This window comes from Lacerta agilis, chromosome 6 (assembly GCF_009819535.1).
Source record: "Lacerta agilis isolate rLacAgi1 chromosome 6, rLacAgi1.pri, whole genome shotgun sequence".
In the NCBI taxonomy this organism is placed as follows: domain Eukaryota; kingdom Metazoa; phylum Chordata; class Lepidosauria; order Squamata; family Lacertidae; genus Lacerta; species Lacerta agilis.
In genome coordinates this window covers 48,811,874-48,830,442 of record NC_046317.1, presented here as the reverse complement: position 1 = coordinate 48,830,442, position 18,569 = coordinate 48,811,874, and the positions used below count along the sequence as shown (strand labels likewise).

Genomic DNA, 18,569 nt, shown 5'->3' with positions numbered 1-18,569 from the left:
GTTTGCATGTGGTGCAAATCTTCTTATGAGGTGGCTAAAGAGTGCTAAGCTGTAAGTGATCTTGAGTATGTGCTGCGAGAATAAGCCATGGCTGTTTTCTCATGGAAACATTATGAGATGAGAATTCCTTAGCTGTGTTTCAGGCTGCTGCTTAATTGTATCCTGATTTCACTGCAGATGCTACCAGTCTGCATGGCAGATCTCAGCTGTTTGCGTGCTTTATTTGGGTGGAGTCCATAACATAACCCACTTTTCAGCCATGAGTCAGTGCTCTAATTCTTATGCATTTTGCTTTTAATAATGCGGAATATCCTCCTTAAACTTTCTGGTGGTTTTTCCACATTTCTCCCCTTTGGTGGAAATGATGATCCCTTTCTTCTAGCTGCTATTCTATATGTTGGAATATAGAATATCCTATATATTGGAATATAGAATATGGTTGGGAGCATTATGAGTTTCACTAATATTTGTTATCACAGTGATCCTGGATAGCAGATAATCTCTTTGTTCCTTTGCAGGGTCTGAGAGCTGCTAGAATTTATATGCAGGTCCTGCATCTATTTCCCCAGTTACGATTATTATTTTATGTAATGTGTAAAACTTATTTTCCACCAGCAAGACAATAGCAGCCAGGAAAGGGTTTTGTTTCACAGAAGTTCCCACTCTGGGAATTTATACTGCATGGTGGCATAGATCTTTCTATAGTAAATAATATAGTTCCTGAATGTTAAGACGAAGCTCACACCATCACACACAACCTGCAAATACCGTATAAAATTCAGTCACAATATAAAACGAATCAAATAATTCACAATCCATATTTGCAAATATCTGTTCATGGGTGTGATTCTTCTGGAAGGCAATGAACAGCTGCCGTTACTCTAGTGAATTTATCCGCATGAATCCTTACTTCTCTCATTTGAAAGATACTCGTCACTTTCTCCATAACGGCTAGGGTCTGGTATCTTTTTCAACCACATTTAATCACTGGGAATTTCTGTATGTTTCCAGACATTTGCAATGCATAACCTAGCAACCATCAATAGATATGTCAATGCTTTGCTTGAATATGAAATTTTAATATTCCAAGTCAGAATTCCTTTGGCCTTGAAGGGCAATACATAACTAGTAATTAAAGTCATTATACTTAATATCCCATACTAGAAAGATTTAATTTTGAGCCAACTCAACCACATGGGTAAGAATGCTCCCCTTGAACCACAATTTTTCCAGCAGGAGCCCCAAGCACAAACAATATTTCCATCTCCCCAAAGACTAAGGAATATACACCATCTAGCAATCCATATAGAATGTGCCCCTCTCATAATTTTTTCCTTCACTAAGTTCTTGTATGTGTCCTTTTTCAGTTTGCAAACCTGATGGGCAGGCTTTTTCTGTGTGTCACTCTCTTTTTTTAATTGATGCGTGTTGTTTTCAGAGACAATAATTTGTCTGAAAAGCAGAATAAAAATATAGGAAATAATTTGCTTATGCAAATAGGACAGAAAAAGCCCTTTTCAGAACTCTAACCATTATAATTCAATTGAACATTTAATTATTTCTCACAGTGAGAAATTAATATCTCTTCCCATAATTCGCCTTGAGTTTCTAGATATAATGGCCTTCATTTGATGCACAGTTCATATATTGCCAGAGCTCTAAGGCAATTGTTTCAGAGTTTAGATAAGAGAGAGTGTCTTAATTACAAAGAAGCTGAAACACTGGCACTCCTTCTATTTTTCCTTTCGGCGCTTGGTCTTCATGTGCAGTGAAACTACTGTCCTGCCACAATACCTTAAAACTCACCAAGGCAATTTCTGCAGTATTGAAAAATGCCTCATTTTGGTAGTTGAAAGTCTTTAAGAAGAGTGTGGCATGGGTAGATATAGATGATCATATTTGTATTTTATTCCAGACCTTTAATAAAACGGTTATCTTTCTATTAGTTCATGGAGTCCTAAGCCATACAGGTGTCTATAATAAAGACCCCTGAAAGAGGTGTAAAGACATTTCTGTTCAAACTTCCCTTTCTGTATCTTCCCACCCCTTTGAGAAGAGGGTCTGTTGTTGAGTGGTACAACACCCTGCATTCAGAAGATCCCAAATTCAATCCCTGACATCTCCAGGTAGGGCTGGGAGACACCCCTGTCTAAAATCCTGAAGATCTTCTACCAGTCAGTACTGAGCTAGATGGACCCAAGGGTTTGATTCAGTTCAGTATGTTACATACGAAGCTTTCTTATGCTATCATCTGAATCTGACAAGTGTCGTCATTTAATTTAATAGGTAATCCCAGATCTCCGTTCTTAGGTGTCTTCTTTGGAGTGTGCTTTAAACCGCTAGTGCATTTGTTGGACAAGCTTAATTTTATATAATATTGACTGGATTTCCTTTCAATTATAAACAACTAAGACAGACAAATTTATTATGGGATAAGCATCTGTGGACATTTGCCAGAAGTATAATCTTTAATAGGAGGGGTGTGGGTGGGTGTGCATGCACACATGGATTGCACCCACACCATACACTTAAAATCCATTTGAAAAATTCCCCCAAATAACTGTGGGAACTGTAGTTTTCCCTCCACAGAGCTGTGGTTCCTGTGCTTGAAATGCCTGAGGTGGCTGTGACTATAAGCAGTGGAGGGGCATGCGTGTCAGACATATTATTTATACATAAATATTTACATTGTTGTGTACGTTCCTTTGTGTGTTCTTGCATATTTATAAGAAGAAACAGACAAAATCAGTATCTCACTATCTCTGTCATTTACATATTGACAGTGGAACAGGAAGCAATTAGAATCATTAGAAACAAGCACCACAGTCATTACTTTATCAAAGAAAGCCAGTCTTTCCAAGAAATCTTGTAAGTTCAGATAAATTTGCAAATCTTTCTCACCAGGTTTTCTGTCGCTGTATAATGTAGTTTATATAAGTGATTCAGTGGTAATACTTAACACCTCCTCAACAAAGTACTAAATTGTATTGGGAGCTAGGAGTGTATGCAATTTTGAGCTGAGAAAAATCCAGAGGAGACAGAGTTGAACAACCCCACCAACCTGGCCTCCTCATCACTCTCCCTTCCGGCCCTGTCAGGAGAAAGAGACACACGACTGCATGTCAGAGCTAGCTTGATCCTGATTTTTATAGTCCTGTAGGGGGTTGACTTTCACAAGAGCTAATGATGAAATAGTGTCCAGCAGGAAGCTGTATGCCTGTTCAAGCAAGGTTGAAAAATGATTCAGTTTGCTTTTGTGTGTGCTTGTGTTGCCTTGCATCTTGGCAGAAAGCGTAACCACCATCCCTACTCTCATCTGTCCCTGCAGCTGATTCAGTGCCTGAAGCAGGGAGCTCTCTCTCGAACCACAGCCAGCACCCAGATGAATGTCCAGAGCTCCCGCTCCCATGCCATCTTCACCATCTACCTTTGCCAAATGCGCGTCTGCTCCCCGGTACACTTGGTAAGGACATGAGAAGGGGAGGACAGGGGTGGAGCAGTTGCAGAATCCATTACACCTCGGGAAATGATTCTGGGATGTGTTCCGATTACAGGTGAATGGAGACTCCAACAGTCTCCTGGAGGGATCCCAGCCTTCTAGTGAATATGAGACGCGAACAGCCAAATTCCACTTTGTTGACCTGGCTGGCTCAGAGAGGTTGAAGCGGACTGGTGCAACTGGCGAGAGAGCCAAGGAAGGGATCTCCATCAACTGTGGTTTGGTATGGCCTTTATCATACAAATGGGTCAGGATTGGATATGACAAGTGCCAGATCCTGTAATATTTTGCCTGACAAGCCAAGTATTGTCCAGCACCTTTGTTACTGTTTTGGAGTTTGCACAAGCCATGGCTTGGTCTAGGCGTATAAGAGCTCTTTGTTGTAGCATGCAGAGTTCATGGAATGGGATACACCATGAAATCTATGTTGTTTCTGGTGGGCAAGGCTCTGTCCCTGAAGCCATTGCAAATTTAAGAGACAGGGAATTGTGGAAATGGAACTATAGTATAGTCTGAAAGTGACAGTGACATTTGCAAGCATGTATAATATAGGTGGGATGCGGGTGGCGCTGTGGGTTAAACCACAGAGCCTAGGGCTTGCTGATCAGAAGGTTGGCAGTTCGAATCCCCGCGACAGGGTGAGTTCCCATTTCTCAGTCCCAGCTCCTGCCCACCTAGCAGTTCGAAAGCATGTCAAAGTGCAAGTAGATAAATAGGTACCGCTCTGGCGGGAAGGTAAACGGCGTTTCCGTGTGCTGCTCTGGTTCGCCAGAAGCAGCTTTGTCATGCTGGTCACATGACCTGGAAGCTGTACGCCGGCTCCCTCAGCCAGATGAGCACCGCAACCCCAGAGTCAGACACGACTGGACCTAATGGTCAGGGGTCCCTTTACCTTTACTATAATATACAGTAGGTATGATATAGGTGCCTGTATCTTTTTTACATTGAGTTGAGATTCTCTAGGGTTGGATGGATGCTTCTGTGAAAGCCAGATTCTGTAGGCTAAGGTTCAGTCATAGTGATATTGCAAGCTTGCCTGTTTGGCAGCAAAGTTTATGTGGTTTATATGGTTCATCCCTGTAATGGAAAAGTCATGGTGTTTACCAGTATAAGCTTCAGCCCAGTAAGTGGGGGTGGAGGGCTGATTTGTTGCCTCAAAAAGGGAATAACTGCTTGAAGCTGCATTGACTTTTCTATGAAGAGTGTATAGTGCCAGAATAAAGGCACAAGGGAAAGTGTCCATCTCTTATTCGCTGAGTTGTCCTTTTTCTTGACAGCTAGCACTGGGAAACGTCATCAGCGCCCTTGGGGACCAGAGCAAGAGAGCCTTGCATGTGCCCTACCGAGATTCAAAGCTGACTCGGCTCCTCCAAGATTCCCTTGGTGGCAACAGGTAATGGAAAGAGGCACTAGAACAGCTGTCTGTAGCTTTTGCAGGGTTACTGGCATTGGGGGTTGCACATGATTGTGTGTTATGATTAACGCTGCATGGCCATGGGAGCCCTTAATGAGAGGTCCCAAGGCAAGGCCACGGCAGATGTGCCAAGGAACGTATTTTTGAACACATCCCAGGCCTCATTTCTTTCTGGGTTCCAAATGTGATTATTGGCTTTTGCAGAATAGATGCTTACATAATATGCCTAAGCTGTTTTTGATCCAGAATTCTGGCAACTGTACCTCCTAACATGGGATCATTGTAATCTCTTCTTTCCCCCTCTTTTCTAGTCTCTTTCCTTTTATAACTGCCCTCCTCCCCCCCATTTTCCTTCATGTTCTTTGTCTGTTTGTCATGGCCTTTTGGATTTGGGAACTCCTGATTTCTGTTTGGCAGAATATTTGGTAATTTGCCCAAGGCAAAGGGGGCGGGGTTTAAGTTGTTCAGAACTCTTGTCAGCTCAAACTCGGATTCACCATTCAGCAAATTGGAACCCTCTGCAGCTTGTTGGTTTGAGCTGCCAGACTGCCAGCATTGGAAATGGCTTGACCTCTGCACTGCTACTCTCACTGGGAGATGGCTGATGTGAGTAGCAGCCCTCCTGTGCTTGACCTTATTTATTCTCCCACCTTCGTAGCCAAACCATAATGATTGCCTGCGTGAGCCCTTCAGATCGGGATTTTATGGAGACCCTGAATACCCTTAAGTATGCCAACAGAGCTCGCAATATCAAGAACAAAGTGGTGGTGAACCAGGATAAGACGAGCCAGCAGATCAGCGCCCTGCGAGCTGAAATTGCTCGCCTTCAGATGGAGCTCATGGAGTACAAGGCGGTAAGGAGATGTCGGGAGCGTTTTGCATTGAGTGGCACAACTTCAGCACTTGAAGTAGTTCCCTTGTCCCTAGTGGTGTTTTTTCTCTCTCTCTCCATCTCTTTAGGAATGTTGCACACCCAGTTAAATTCCCCTGGAGAAAATATCTTAATGCCATATTTGGCCTACTCCCCTTTTTTTAATTTGAAAAGTTCTGCTTCTGCAGATGATTTGCTATAGATGAACACTGGCAGGTCTCTTTAAGCTTTAGTTTCTCCATCTTCAAAATAGGGATGATAGCAGCCTACTTTGTAGAGAGCAAACCCAGTATATAGTGTGCCGCTGAAATTTGAGAGCCCAGAGTTCACCAGTTAGATTTTACTGCCTTTTAAAATGCAGTACTCTACTTTGAGAAGCCCCAGTGATCAAAGACTGGCGTATAAACATAAATATAAATCTTTTATGCAACTCTTTAAGAGCTGGTTCAAAAAAACATGGCAGTCACTGAACTATTTCTGCAGGAAGGTGGATTATAAAATACTTGAAAAGTACCCCAACTTCAGAGCCTTCCTGTATGTGCAAGACTACCATGACAGGCAGAAGGCTTGAGAAGACTGAAGTATAATGTGATGATTATGTCCCTTAATTGGGATGTACACAGGGCGACTGTCTTCCACCCCAGTCCAGCTCTTCCACCCCACTCCAGCTCTTCCTACTGGTGTTGTCATTCATTTCTGTCTCCAAAGGGTAAGCGTGTCATTGGAGAGGATGGCTCTGAAGGCTACAGCGACCTGTTCCAGGAGAATGCCATGCTGCAGAAGGAGAACACCACTTTGCGTATGCGTGTGAAGGCCATGCAAGAAGCTATTGATGCCATCAATGTCCGTGTGACACACTTGATGAGCCAAGAAGCCAACTTGATTCTTGCCAAGGCAGGTGAGGCTGAGAGGGGCAACTGATTGGGGTCTCTAGACCATTTCATTAGACAGCATACAAATGGCACTATATATTCCTTAAAGTCACAAGAGAAAAATTGCGTTTACAGATTTCGGGGTTGGTTTTATGAAGGACCAAATTGTGTGTGATGTTAGCCATATGTTTAAGTGAAGCTTGCTTAGCCGGGCTGCTTTTGTTTTCCATAGCAATTGGGCTTCTCTGATTTCTTTGGGATCTTGCTCTTGTCTAGCTTTCTCCATTATTGTTTAGAATTTAATTTCTGTGTCTTTGTGTCATTGTTCTCCCAGGTGATGGCAACGAGGCTATTGGTGCTCTGATTCAGAACTACATCCGGGAAATAGAGGAGCTCAGGTAAGACGGAGTGGTCCTCTGGATTCCCCCACCCACTTTTATTCTTTTTGCAAGTGGCCATACCTTCTTGAAAGAGAAAAATATCTACCTTCTATGCTGGTGACTATTCAAGTAGCTCTAAGCCAGTACTTTCACCCCTGTGGCTTCTTGCCCTTTGTGTACTGTAATCTTCAAATGATGCGCACTTTAGGATCAGAAACAACCCTTTGATGAATAATAAGAGAACCCATACAAGTGATGCTGACACAAAACCCCACACATACACTAAGGAGAAGAATAGAAGTATTGCCCACCCCATTCACAATCCCCTCTCCTCCTCTTCCCCCCTCTTTTCTTCCCAACCTAATACTGCATACAACACTAATGTCTCACAACAAATGAAACTGATCTGTAGAAAACGCAACTGAAAAAAGAGAAAATGCACGTACTTTTGTAAACTAAGAAATCTTCTTTCTTTTTTTAAAGAAACAACCCTTTGATATAAGAGACTTGTGGAACTTATAAATTCACTTGTGCCCTCCCAAAGTATGGGAATTGTAAACAAAGGTGCCTAAAATAACCTCTTTGTCTGCAGTGGCGGCTATCACAGCCACACAAAGGCAATAAAGCTGAGAGCAGCAGTTGCAGGTCCCACATGCACATAGACTTGCAGCGGTATGCCACAGATGCAGGAACAAACAGCTGAAGCTGCCACAAGTACACAAGCATGCAGCAGCATGGGCCCCCTGCTGGCCAGGCATGCGATAGGAGTGATACAGGGATGCAGATAGCCAAACATGTAGCTGGGGGGATAGAAGCAGAGCCAAGTAATATAGTAGTGGAATATTCTGCTTCAGAATTTCAAAGAAACATATTAGTAGCATGGCTTCCTTGATTTTCTGAGTAATAGAATTTAGGATATCAAAATTTGCATTTGATAAGTACAAATGGCTCCAGTTGACAGTGTCACTCCATTATCTTCCCAGCACCTTGCACCTTGGGCTTCTTTTTTACTGGAGATGTCAAGAGTTGAATTTGTGGTCTTCTTCATTGCAAAGTATGTGTTCTATCACAGAGCAATGGCCCCTTCCCTTAATCTGAGATAACTGCTTTGTAGACATCATGAGGAAGGAGTGTGTCCCCCACCACTCCATCTTCTTTCCCCCCTCGCATCAAGAATTACCGGTATCATAACTAGCAGGTTTCTAGCCCCCCATCCCTCGAGGGTTCCCCCCCTCAGATTTTCTTTTCTGCTGAGTCAAGAGATTATACATTATACTGCCTTTTGGATCCTGCTCATTCCTGTTAATGAAACTATGTGCTGTCAAGAGTTAAGAGCTGAGCATCCTCCCTTATGGTCTTTTTGAGTCCCTTACCTTTGATTGCATGTCAGTGAGGGCGTCAGATGGACTTGTGTCCATGTGATTCTGGGATAGCAGATACTCTCCTCCCCACAGTCCCCATAGGAATCTGTCTCTGTCTTCATGTCAGCACTTCGGTATATAATGGACACTATGAGGTGACTGCTATCTCTTGTCTTATTTGTAGGACAAAGCTCTTGGAGAGCGAAGCTATGAATGAATCACTGCGTCGCGGTCTATCACGAGTTTCCTCTAGGCTTCCTTATTCCCTGGGCTTATCTTCATCTCCTGGATTGGGAGCTTCAAATAGCCCTGTCTCCTCTGTGCAAGCTGAGGCCTCAGAAGTCATCCAGTGGGCCAAGCAAGATGTAGAACGGTTGAAGAAGGAGACTAAGCTGCGAAGGAAAAGGTAGAATGAGTTCCTCTGTCTTGCATCTGCTCAGGACCCTTGTACTCTGGTTAGGCTGCTGGGCCTTCAGAACTTCTTAGAAGTATCAAAATATATTTGTTTTCCATCATTCTCACTCTATGAGACTCCTGTAATGCAGCTCTCATGATCTACAATACAACACCCTTTTCTGTACTGAGCTTTGATTTTCCCTTCTGTATTGCAAGGATGGTAAATACTTGCTGTCTTGCAGAAAGCTTTGTGAGAGTGACTGCAGGCAAAGAGCTTAGCCGAAAAGCACAGAAGAGGCAAATGATTGTGTTTCCAGTGGAAATGTCCCCTTTCCATTAGTTATACAGATGAAATGTTTTGTTTTGATTTGTTGTAATTGGAGTGGTGTTTGTTTTCTTAGCTGTCCTGACAGCCTGTTTTTGTAACTCTGCAATCTGGAATAAAAATGAACGATTTAGAAACAGATGTTCATGTAAAACTGCCTTCTTTTCTGCAGCCCAGAGAAAGAAGGGTTTAAGAAGAGGTTGAGGATGCAGCAGGGAAATGAGGCGGATGAGACAGATGAGAATGAAGTGGAAGAGGTAAGAAATCTTGCCCTTCTCATGCATACAACTTCTGTGTTCTTTTGAGCAATTATTAAGGGTGCCAAACTTACTGCTGGCCTTTGATGGCATCAGGATGAGTCCTGTGGCAATTTTTCAGCATAATGAGAAACTGGCCGTAAAGGACATCTCAAGTGCTATTCCCTTCAGCCAGATTTAACATCTGCTTCAAACGTTTCCTGACCTCAGCAATTGCCCACTAATTCCTTAGGCTCCTGAGTCTCAATAAAATATCTCCTGCCATCTCCTCTGAGAAATGCAAGCTTCTCTTTAATCCAACGCCCTTGGATAAATGGAGCAGAATAGGCTGACAAATAGGTGTGTTTTTTAAGCAGGTGAAGTATGCCTTGCTTTTCTGTCTCAAAACATGAATGTCTATGTGGGATGCCATTGGATTCTTAAAAGCCTGGGGCTGTGCACATTACAAAATGGAAACATTATTTGATTTAAATAAAGTTAAATAAATTGGTTAAAACTGACATACTTGTTTATTTTTGGAGGAAATAACAGTGCACTGCTAAAGGCATAATTTTGACTGTGCACAGTCATTACATTATTTCTGCACTGATTCTTGTTTTGGGGGCAGGGGGTTGTTATATTGATATATTTAAGATGAACATTTGGGAATACAGTAGGCCTGCTGTGTACACTGGGATTACATTCTAGGGCCCTTGCTTTGAAGAGCAGAGTTGAAAGACAAAGGCTTGGAAATTAGTAGAATGAATGGCCAGGAAAAATACAGCATGGTTTGGTTGAGTTGTTGGTGATGTGTGTTAGATCTTCTCTGCCTTCACTTCCCAACATCCGGCTTGATTTCTGAATCCATGTCTAGGACAATGGTAAACGCTGATCTTCTAGTGTTTTGCTAATTCGTCAACTAGAGGAACAGAAGGTTAGACTCATGAAAGGAAGTATGAACTGTAAGAAGTAACATCTCCATGATGCCTGTGTTTCTAAGCAGTGCAAAATGCATTAAATTAAGGATTGCCATAGGAACAAATTAGCGAACCAAGGAAAGCAGGTTGCCATATGCAGCCAAAAGTTGGGCAGGGTTGGAACTGCAATGCCTTGGAACAAGCTGCATCACCGCTCCCCTTTTTCTCATCACTGTACCTTCTGTTTTCAGGAGGAACGGGATGAGAGTGGCTGTGAGGAAGAAGGCGGCCAGGAGGAGGAAGAGGAAGATGATTCGGGAAGTGAAGAAAGCCTGGTGGATTCTGACTCGGATGTGGAAGAAAAGGGTAGGCTACTGCAGCAAGTGTTGAAAGGCTGATGACTCTTAGTGCAGTCTCTGCAGGGATCTAGGTGAACACACAGTCTTCAGGATATATGGAGGGGGTGGCCTTTAATTCATTTGGGTTTGAAATGTTGAATCCACAGCCCCCATGCTTTCCACCTGCAACTACTGTTATAATCCTTTTAATAGCACAAGAAACATGCCTGTACATATGCTAGGCTTTTTCTCTTGGCATTCAATTCCATAAAAGGGATACAGCTTATTCTAGTCCTTAGTGGAGGTTGTAATGAGTTTAGATACCATTATCTTCAAGATGGTGAAGGTTTTTTGTTGTGTGTGTGTGTGTGTGTGTGTGTCTTATGTAGCAGCAAATTTCCAAGCTGATCTGGCTGACCTGACCTGTGAGATCGAGATCAAACAGAAGTTAATAGATGAGCTGGAGAACAGCCAGAGGCGCCTGCAAACTCTGAAGCACCAGTATGAGGAGAAGCTGATTCTACTGCAGAACAAGATCCGTGACACACAGCAAGAGAGGGACAGGGTCCTGCAAAACCTGAGTAAGGACATGCCGCTTGGGCGAAATTGGATTTTGACAGTTTGAACAGCATCTGTATGCTGATAATGAAAGATTTTGCATTTGGATTCTCAACCGAGGCTGTGATACAAGGGTGGAAAGATTGCTTAAGCAACATTTCTACCCATACGCTTAAAGTATTATTAGAAGGAAATGCTAAACCATGGCTTAACACTAAGGCCTGAGCCATCTGAATGAGACATGACACTGCTGTTTAGTTTTACTTTCAAATAATCTTCACTTGTTGTTACAAATATGAACTAGAGATTAACTAACAAGAGGCTGTTTTAAACCATAAACAATCCAGCTTCATAACACACAGTTTGAAGTTGGCTTGTTGAGAAAAGGACCAGTTTGTTTTAAACTAGAACTTGTTGTTCCTTTGCCAGTGTGGTGTAGTGGTTAAGAGCGGTAGACTCGTTATCTGGGGAACCGGGTTCGTGTCTCCGCTCCTCCACATGCAGCTGCTGGGTGACCTTGGGCTAGTCACACTTCTCTGAAGTCTCTCAGCCCCACTCACCTCACAGAGTGTTTGTTGTGGGGGAGGAAGGGAAAGGAGAATGTTAGCCGCTTTGAGACTCCTTCGGGTAGTGAAAAGCGGGATATCAAATCCAAACTCTTCTTCTTCTTCTTCTAGAAGCTATTTGTTAAAAGTGAAACAAAATGTTAGTGAAGTTCTTCTTCTGGCCATGCAGAAGGAGAAGGACAAGGGAAACCTGTGAGCCATGAGACTTTGCTCACACCCATTCTAGTTTGCGCACACAAAGCTAAGCCATCATTTGTTGCTAACTGCAAACCAGCCCTTAATGTCAGATGCTACTTGGGTCTGCTGTGTTGCGTTAGGTTCATGTTGCATCTTTTCGGATTGTGAACGCGGCAAACCCAGAAGTGTATACTTCTGGGTTTCGTCGCACACGCAGAAGCGTTCTGCGCGCTTTGCGCATGCACAGAAGCGTCCTGCACGCTTCACACATGCGCAGAAGCGCCGCTCTAGTTGCGGACTTTTTGGGGTGTGAACAGAACCCTGGAATGGATCGTGTCCACAACTAGAAGTACCACTGTATAAGAGATGAAACAATCAGTTGCTGCACTCTGCAAGTGAGGGCCCCTTACAGATACCATGTTATCAGGAGGTCCATTCTGCACAATGTAGAAATTGGGCCTTTATTGTCGTGGCTCCTACCCTTTAGAATTCCCTACCCTTGAATATCAGACAGGCACCATCTCTGTTGTATTTCTGTCACCAGATCTTCCTCATCCAACAAGCTTTTTTAGTTGAGATCTTTCCCAGTCTGTATCTGTATTGGGGTTGTTTTTAAGAAGATTTTTCTTCTTTTATCACTTGTTGTTTGCTACCCTGGGCTCTTTTGGGGTAAGGGGCAGGATATAAATTTAATAAATAAGATTTCCTAACTGCATCATTTACATCAGGATCTAGCCTTCTGAAATCAGTGACATTGACACTGAGTACAGTCTGTTTGTACAGTACTTAAAATCTGCATCAGAGATGTGGAAGCTGTGGCCCTCTGGATGTTGTTGAGACTCCAACTCCCATCAGCCCCAGCCACCATGGCCAATTGATCATGGATGATGGGAGCTGTAGTCCATCACTCCTGATCTACATACTTCCTTTGTTCTTTCCCTCAGGTTCCATGGAATGCTACACAGAAGAGAAGGCGAACAAGATCAAAGCAGATTATGAGAAGCGTCTAAGGGAGATGAACAGGGACCTGCAAAAGTTGCAGGCAGCCCAGAAGGAGCATGCCCGCCTCCTCAAGAACCAGTCACGATATGAGCGAGAGTTGAAGAAGCTGAATGCAGAAGTGGCAGAGATGAAGAAAGCCAAGGTACCTTGCCTGGGAATTTGCAACTGTTCATTTGGCTAAGTTCAAGCAACAGGGCACCTTCTGGGTGTTTTGGATTCCCACCCTCAGCCCAACCAGTTCAGGCACCCAGTTGGGGAAAGTGGCCCTAGATAGTGACTGGGGCAAGCCAGCTTCTCAGTTATTATGCGTGGCATTGAGTCTATTTGTGCCCTACAGGTGGCATTGATGAAACAAATGCGTGAGGAGCAGCAGCGGCGCAGATTGGCAGAGACAAAAAGGAACCGGGAGATTGCCCAGCTGAAGAAGGAGCAGAGGAGGCAGGAGGTGGGCAAGAGCACCATTTGTGGCTGCTCAAGCTTTGAGAAGCCTCTTCCTAGTAGAGCTTACAAAAACCCATAGACTGCTGGTGGACAGGAGAGGGGAAGACGCTCAGTATAATCAGCGCAATCATGCGAAACGAAGCTGTGATTTAATGCCAGCCTCACTTCAGCCCTCTTCACAAAAATAACTTGTGTGTCTACAAATACATAAGAAGAGGTCTCTTGGATCAGACCAGAGGACCATTTAGTGTGGCATCCTGTACTCACAGTGGCCAACCCAGTTGCCTATGGGATGTCTACTAGCAGAACATGAGAGCAGCAGCATTCTCCCCTCTTGTGCTCCAAAGCATCTTGCGACCTATTGTGGTTTAGTAGGAGTTGGCTTCCTTCCATACATTCCTTTTACACCAATACACATTTGTCTCCATTTAAGTCAAGATTGACATCACTCCCATTGAGATCCTCTGCCTGTGGGTTTTGTTGATAACTTTTATCTTGCTGTGCCTGCAGTTTCAGATTCGAGCACTAGAATCTCAGAAGCGGCAGCAGGAGATTGTACTTCGCAGGAAAACCCAAGAGGTGAGTGGTGACCTTCTTGCTCACAAGAAGGCAAGTGTTTAGCTTCCTCTAAAAATACATTTGCCTTGGCTTTTGCTGTATTGAAAGCCTCTCACTGACATCCAGAAAGGCTCGTGGATATTTTTGGTGGGTGTGCTTTTACCTGTCATAAGCAGTCACTCAGACTGGAGACATGAATGAACCAGGCAAGGAATATATCTCCCACTCCTCGGGGATTCTTTACATGGAACAGTGTACGATGGACACACTATTTCTTTCTTTTCTTAAAAATAATAAAGCCACCTTTCCAAAATACAAAGGCAAATGTAATGTCTTTTTTTCTTCCTTCCTTCCCCCCCACCAAAAAAACCCTGACAAAGCTACAATTTCCCTCATATTTCGCAGAAAAGATAGGACACAGCAGAATGATACGACAGGAAGAATTTGCATCCAAAATTCTTTTGAGCTATCATGGGTTACACGATTTCTCTCTGTCTTTAGGATGCCCGCTTTCTTTTTATCCAGAGCAACTTTGTTGTTCATTGTCATCCAACTGGGCGTCATACCTGCTGCGTCACACTTGGCTTAGTGTGCGATTGCCAACATGGTTCTTTGTTTTGTTACATATTTAAGCTCATAGTTAGGTAACTTGTGGCATTTTTCTCATTCTGCCCTGAATGCCCAACATTACTGGGAACATCTGTAAAAACAGCTGATACTGTGAGCAGACACTTTGCACTTAGGCATGAGTAGAGATTAGGGTTGAGTCTGGAGACTGAGCAGCTAACACTTTGAAGATATTTTCACATATTAACCCTTCTTAAGACTGTATCATGTCTGTTATCACCTCTATATTTCCATTCTTCTGGACTGCTTTGTTGTGTTGTTGTCTAGGTCTCTGCTCTGCGCCGTATGGCCAAACCTATGTCTGATCGGGTTGCTGGAAGAATGAATCAGAAGCAAACCATGCTGGACTCGGGTGTAGAAGTCTCCACCAGCACCACCTCCTCCGAGCCAGAATCTAGTTCTCGCTCTGTCTCCAGCATTGTGCGCCAATGGAATCGGAAAATCAACACCTTTCTGGGAGACCCTCCTTCTTCCACAAATGGGACTCGAATTGTCAGGTAAGACACTGGCCCAGTTAGCAGTTTTCTAGGTAGGTCAGACTGACCTAGGTGTCTAAAACCACCTGATACAGATTTCTTTGAGGCCTGTCTTGACTTCTAATCCACTGGCTTCTCTGTGCCTTCCTTTACTTGGCAGCATTCAGAGCAGCCCCCATTTCCATCCACCCAGTATGCTTGGGTAGGAATGACCCAGAATATTTAGCCCGGGGATGAGGATCCCTTCAGATATTGCTGGACTCGCAACTTTGCCATTTTGCTGCGGCTGATGCAAGGTGGAGCCCAGCAACATCTGGGAGGCTGCAGCCTTTCCATCTCTGGTTTTGGATAATTCCAAGATCATGCTGTTCAGATTTTCGTACATGACTTCCATCTGCAGGAAGAAGTTCGCAAAGAAAGGGGCAAACCAGACCTTCAGTAAGACAGCCCGCATGAAGTGGCAGTCCCTGGAGCGCCGTGTCTTTGACATTGTCATGCAGAGGATGACCATCATCAATCTGGAGTCGGATATGGAGCGACTCATCAAGGTGATGAAAAGTGGCTGTTTCTCACTGGAGCAGAAGGCGAAGGGCCTGGGAGGAGAGCCAGAGAAGGGGCTGCACAACATTGGCAAAGTGGAAACATTCTGCCTTCTGTTCCCCGATTTCAGAAACGTGAGGAGCTGTCACTGATGCAGGAGATGCTTCTGGGGAAGAGGGAGAAGCTGCAGACAGAGAACCCTGAAGAGCAGAAGGGGCTGCAGGAGTTGAATGAGGAGATTGAGGTGCTGGCAGCCAACATTGACTACATCAACGACGGCATTTCTGACTGCCAGGCCACCATCATGCAGCTTGAAGAGACCAAGGTTCGTCCGATCTATGCATGATGCAAGCAGTTTGGGAGGGTGAAATGCTGTTGGACCTGGACCTGGTGATGAGCTGAGGTCGGCTTACAGTGGGTGGATCAGGAAGCACCATGTCTTCTGATCTTACCTTGATGAGTTAAAATCTTGTTTCATTTTCCCAGGCCTCTTTAGTTTTGAGTGGGCTGTTTCAGTGTGTTACTGCTTCCTTAAAAGGGGTGGGCTGGGGGAATGTAAGACTCAGAGACTGGGAAGTTAACTTGTAGAGTATGGAAAGTCCTGGGTCTCTGCTATTTCCTCTGAGGAACTGCTATTTCTCTCTCCCCCCCTTTCTTATTTGGTTTGTTCCTTTTCCACGTAAATGTATGCCCGCCGAACACACAATAAACGGTCGTGTATCAGTTCCTTTCAAAAGGATAAAATAGCAGTCCAAACAAATGGTTTTGTGTCAGTGGTACTAACATTATAACATTTTAAATTATTAACAAAATAGTATCAATCCGTTATTAAGAGTTCTGAGAATTTGACAATTGTGTGAAAGTCTCAGCATCCTAAGTGAACTTGCTGGTCTGTAGGCATCTCAAACAAAGGCTACTTATTGGCCTATAACAGCTTCCACAGCCTGGTGCCCTCCAGGTGTTTTGGACTCCTGGTGCCCTTAAGCCATGGCCAGCATGCCCAATGGTCAGGGGTGATGATGATGGAAGTCATAGTTCAAAAATATCTGGAAGGCACCACATTTGGGGAAGGCCACTCTGTAGTGCAAACGATTTGGGTTCAGGGGCTGGAGCGAGTTGATGATATGAGACTGACTACTACTTTTATGCACAAATCTGCTGGATGGGTCTCTTGCAAAGCCACTTAGCCCGTGGAGCTAAATCTTTAACAAAAGAACTAGTCCAACTACTGGCATGGGTAGCAAACTGCAACTGCCCTTTCCCAGACTTTCTCACTCTGTTGTTTTCCTCTTGTGGGTCTCTAGGAAGAACTGGATTCCACAGACACCTCTGTGGTGATCAGCTCCTGCTCCTTGGCTGAGGCAAGGCTTTTGCTGGACAATTTCCTCAAGGCATCCATAGACAAGGTAAGTTATTATTATTTAAAGCAGCCTTTCTCTCTCATGTGGACCAGAGATCTGATAGCCACATCTTGCTTTGCAACTATTCAGTAGCAAGTTGGTCTGTTCAAAGATCCCAAGTAGACCGATCAGTCCTGATGGACAAGGTTAATGAACTTCTTTGAATAGTTTTGCTTTAGAATGGAGTGAGGGAGACAGATGTGTTTCACTAGGGAGGGCATTCCACAAGTGGGAAAGCTGCCGCTGAGCTTGTGCCTAATTCTCCAATCTTTGCAAAACAGAGCCTGCAGGTAGCCCAGAAGGAAGCCCAGATCCGCCTGCTGGAAGGCCGCTTGAGACAAACGGATGTGACCGGCTCCTCTCAGAACCACCACATCCTGGATGCCTTGCGGGAAAAGGCAGAATCCCACCCTGAGCTACAGGCGCTCATCCACAACGTGCAGCAAGGTGGGAGTTTGGAATAGCTTTTGCTTCTTTGAGATAGAATCGCTTAGAAATCCTCTTTTTCGCTTACCCTCATTCATGGCCTGGGTCAGAGGGAAGCAGGGGTATGTTTTGGTCCAGCATCAGAGCTAAGTACCCATGTGCTAGTGGATGCACTCTACCTGGTTTTTGTTTTATCCTTTTGCACAGAGAATGGCTATGCCAGCACAGATGAAGAAGTCTCTGAATTCAGCTTGGCCTCAGAAGGGAGGTGAGTTGTGCACCCAGAGAGACTGCAGGGCACATGTTGAGCATTTTCTGCCTGTTTTCCCTCTAGGCTGTGGTGGCCTTTAAAAGGTGGGCGGGGTGTAAATTCCATGTGTTGACCAATGTAGCCACCCCCCAAAGTCAGTTTTGAGTATGAAAGAAACCCCTACAAGGTTCTTTTTTGTAAAATTACAGAATTAAGCTAGAAAGCCTGTGGTGCAAGTATGAAGCTGTGCTGGGAGAGAGAGTCTCTTAGTTAGTTTGCACCTCTGTAGTTGTTACTGAAAATATGCGTGCACAAAACTCTCCCTGTGTCCCTGCAGCTTTTCCCAGTCTTTCTCCATGAAGGGCTCTGCCAGTCAGGATGACTTCAAGTGCAGGGTAAGTTTGAAAGTGTGTTGTTGTTGTTATACATTTTCATTATGGAAATTCCCAGGAAAGATGGTTAGCAGATCCATTCAGAACTGACCAAAGCTTCAGATAGCCAGGAAGGAGTTTAAGATTTTCACCAACCTAAACAATGGTCAGTGACAGGAAAATGTTGACAACGTTGTAGGATATCCTGGTCATTTTTGTACAGAAATGCTTTTTCTTGTTGAAGGTGCCCCATGTGGTCAGATTTGTGTTTGGCTATATTTGTTTATATATGTTTGTTTTTAAAGCGGAACATGGCACTTTGACCTTGCCACGCCACATTCTTATTCTGTAGCTTTCCAAATAGTGGGGAGCCCCCTGCGAATATATGCACCATTTTTTCATCTTCCCTACATTTCACTGAGGCCAAGTTAAGATATTTGTACTCGATTTTGGCAGCTAGCCGTGGTGCTGTACATCCAGATGGTGATTCTTAAGCTTTGGCCCTCCTCCAGTGAATCGGCAATGAAATTAAAACAAAGCCCTGGACTGATGTGTGTTATGTCTCTGT

General features: G+C 44.0%; 1 protein-coding gene across 5 annotated transcripts in view; it reads left to right on the top strand.

Moving 5' to 3' along the window:
• KIF21B (kinesin family member 21B) overlaps positions 1–18,569 on the top strand; it is a 65,085-nt gene that overhangs the window by 32,247 nt on the left and 14,269 nt on the right. For 3 of the 5 annotated variants that reach the window (XM_033152511.1, XM_033152510.1, XM_033152507.1), the window contains exons 5-24: positions 3,329–3,463; positions 3,555–3,722; positions 4,777–4,892; positions 5,572–5,767; positions 6,493–6,682; positions 6,991–7,054; positions 8,582–8,803; positions 9,291–9,375; positions 10,523–10,637; positions 10,999–11,190; positions 12,855–13,054; positions 13,250–13,357; positions 13,864–13,932; positions 14,806–15,035; positions 15,415–15,562; positions 15,685–15,879; positions 16,859–16,960; positions 17,236–17,401; positions 17,588–17,648; positions 17,968–18,025. In XM_033152511.1, the coding sequence (XP_033008402.1) occupies positions 3,329–3,463; positions 3,555–3,722; positions 4,777–4,892; positions 5,572–5,767; positions 6,493–6,682; positions 6,991–7,054; positions 8,582–8,803; positions 9,291–9,375; positions 10,523–10,637; positions 10,999–11,190; positions 12,855–13,054; positions 13,250–13,357; positions 13,864–13,932; positions 14,806–15,035; positions 15,415–15,562; positions 15,685–15,879; positions 16,859–16,960; positions 17,236–17,401; positions 17,588–17,648; positions 17,968–18,025 (2,820 nt within the window). The remainder of the gene's footprint in view (positions 1–3,328; positions 3,464–3,554; positions 3,723–4,776; positions 4,893–5,571; positions 5,768–6,492; positions 6,683–6,990; positions 7,055–8,581; positions 8,804–9,290; positions 9,376–10,522; positions 10,638–10,998; positions 11,191–12,854; positions 13,055–13,249; positions 13,358–13,863; positions 13,933–14,805; positions 15,036–15,414; positions 15,563–15,684; positions 15,880–16,858; positions 16,961–17,235; positions 17,402–17,587; positions 17,649–17,967; positions 18,026–18,569) is intronic. The other 2 variants (XM_033152512.1, XM_033152509.1) reach the window with 1 other exon arrangement.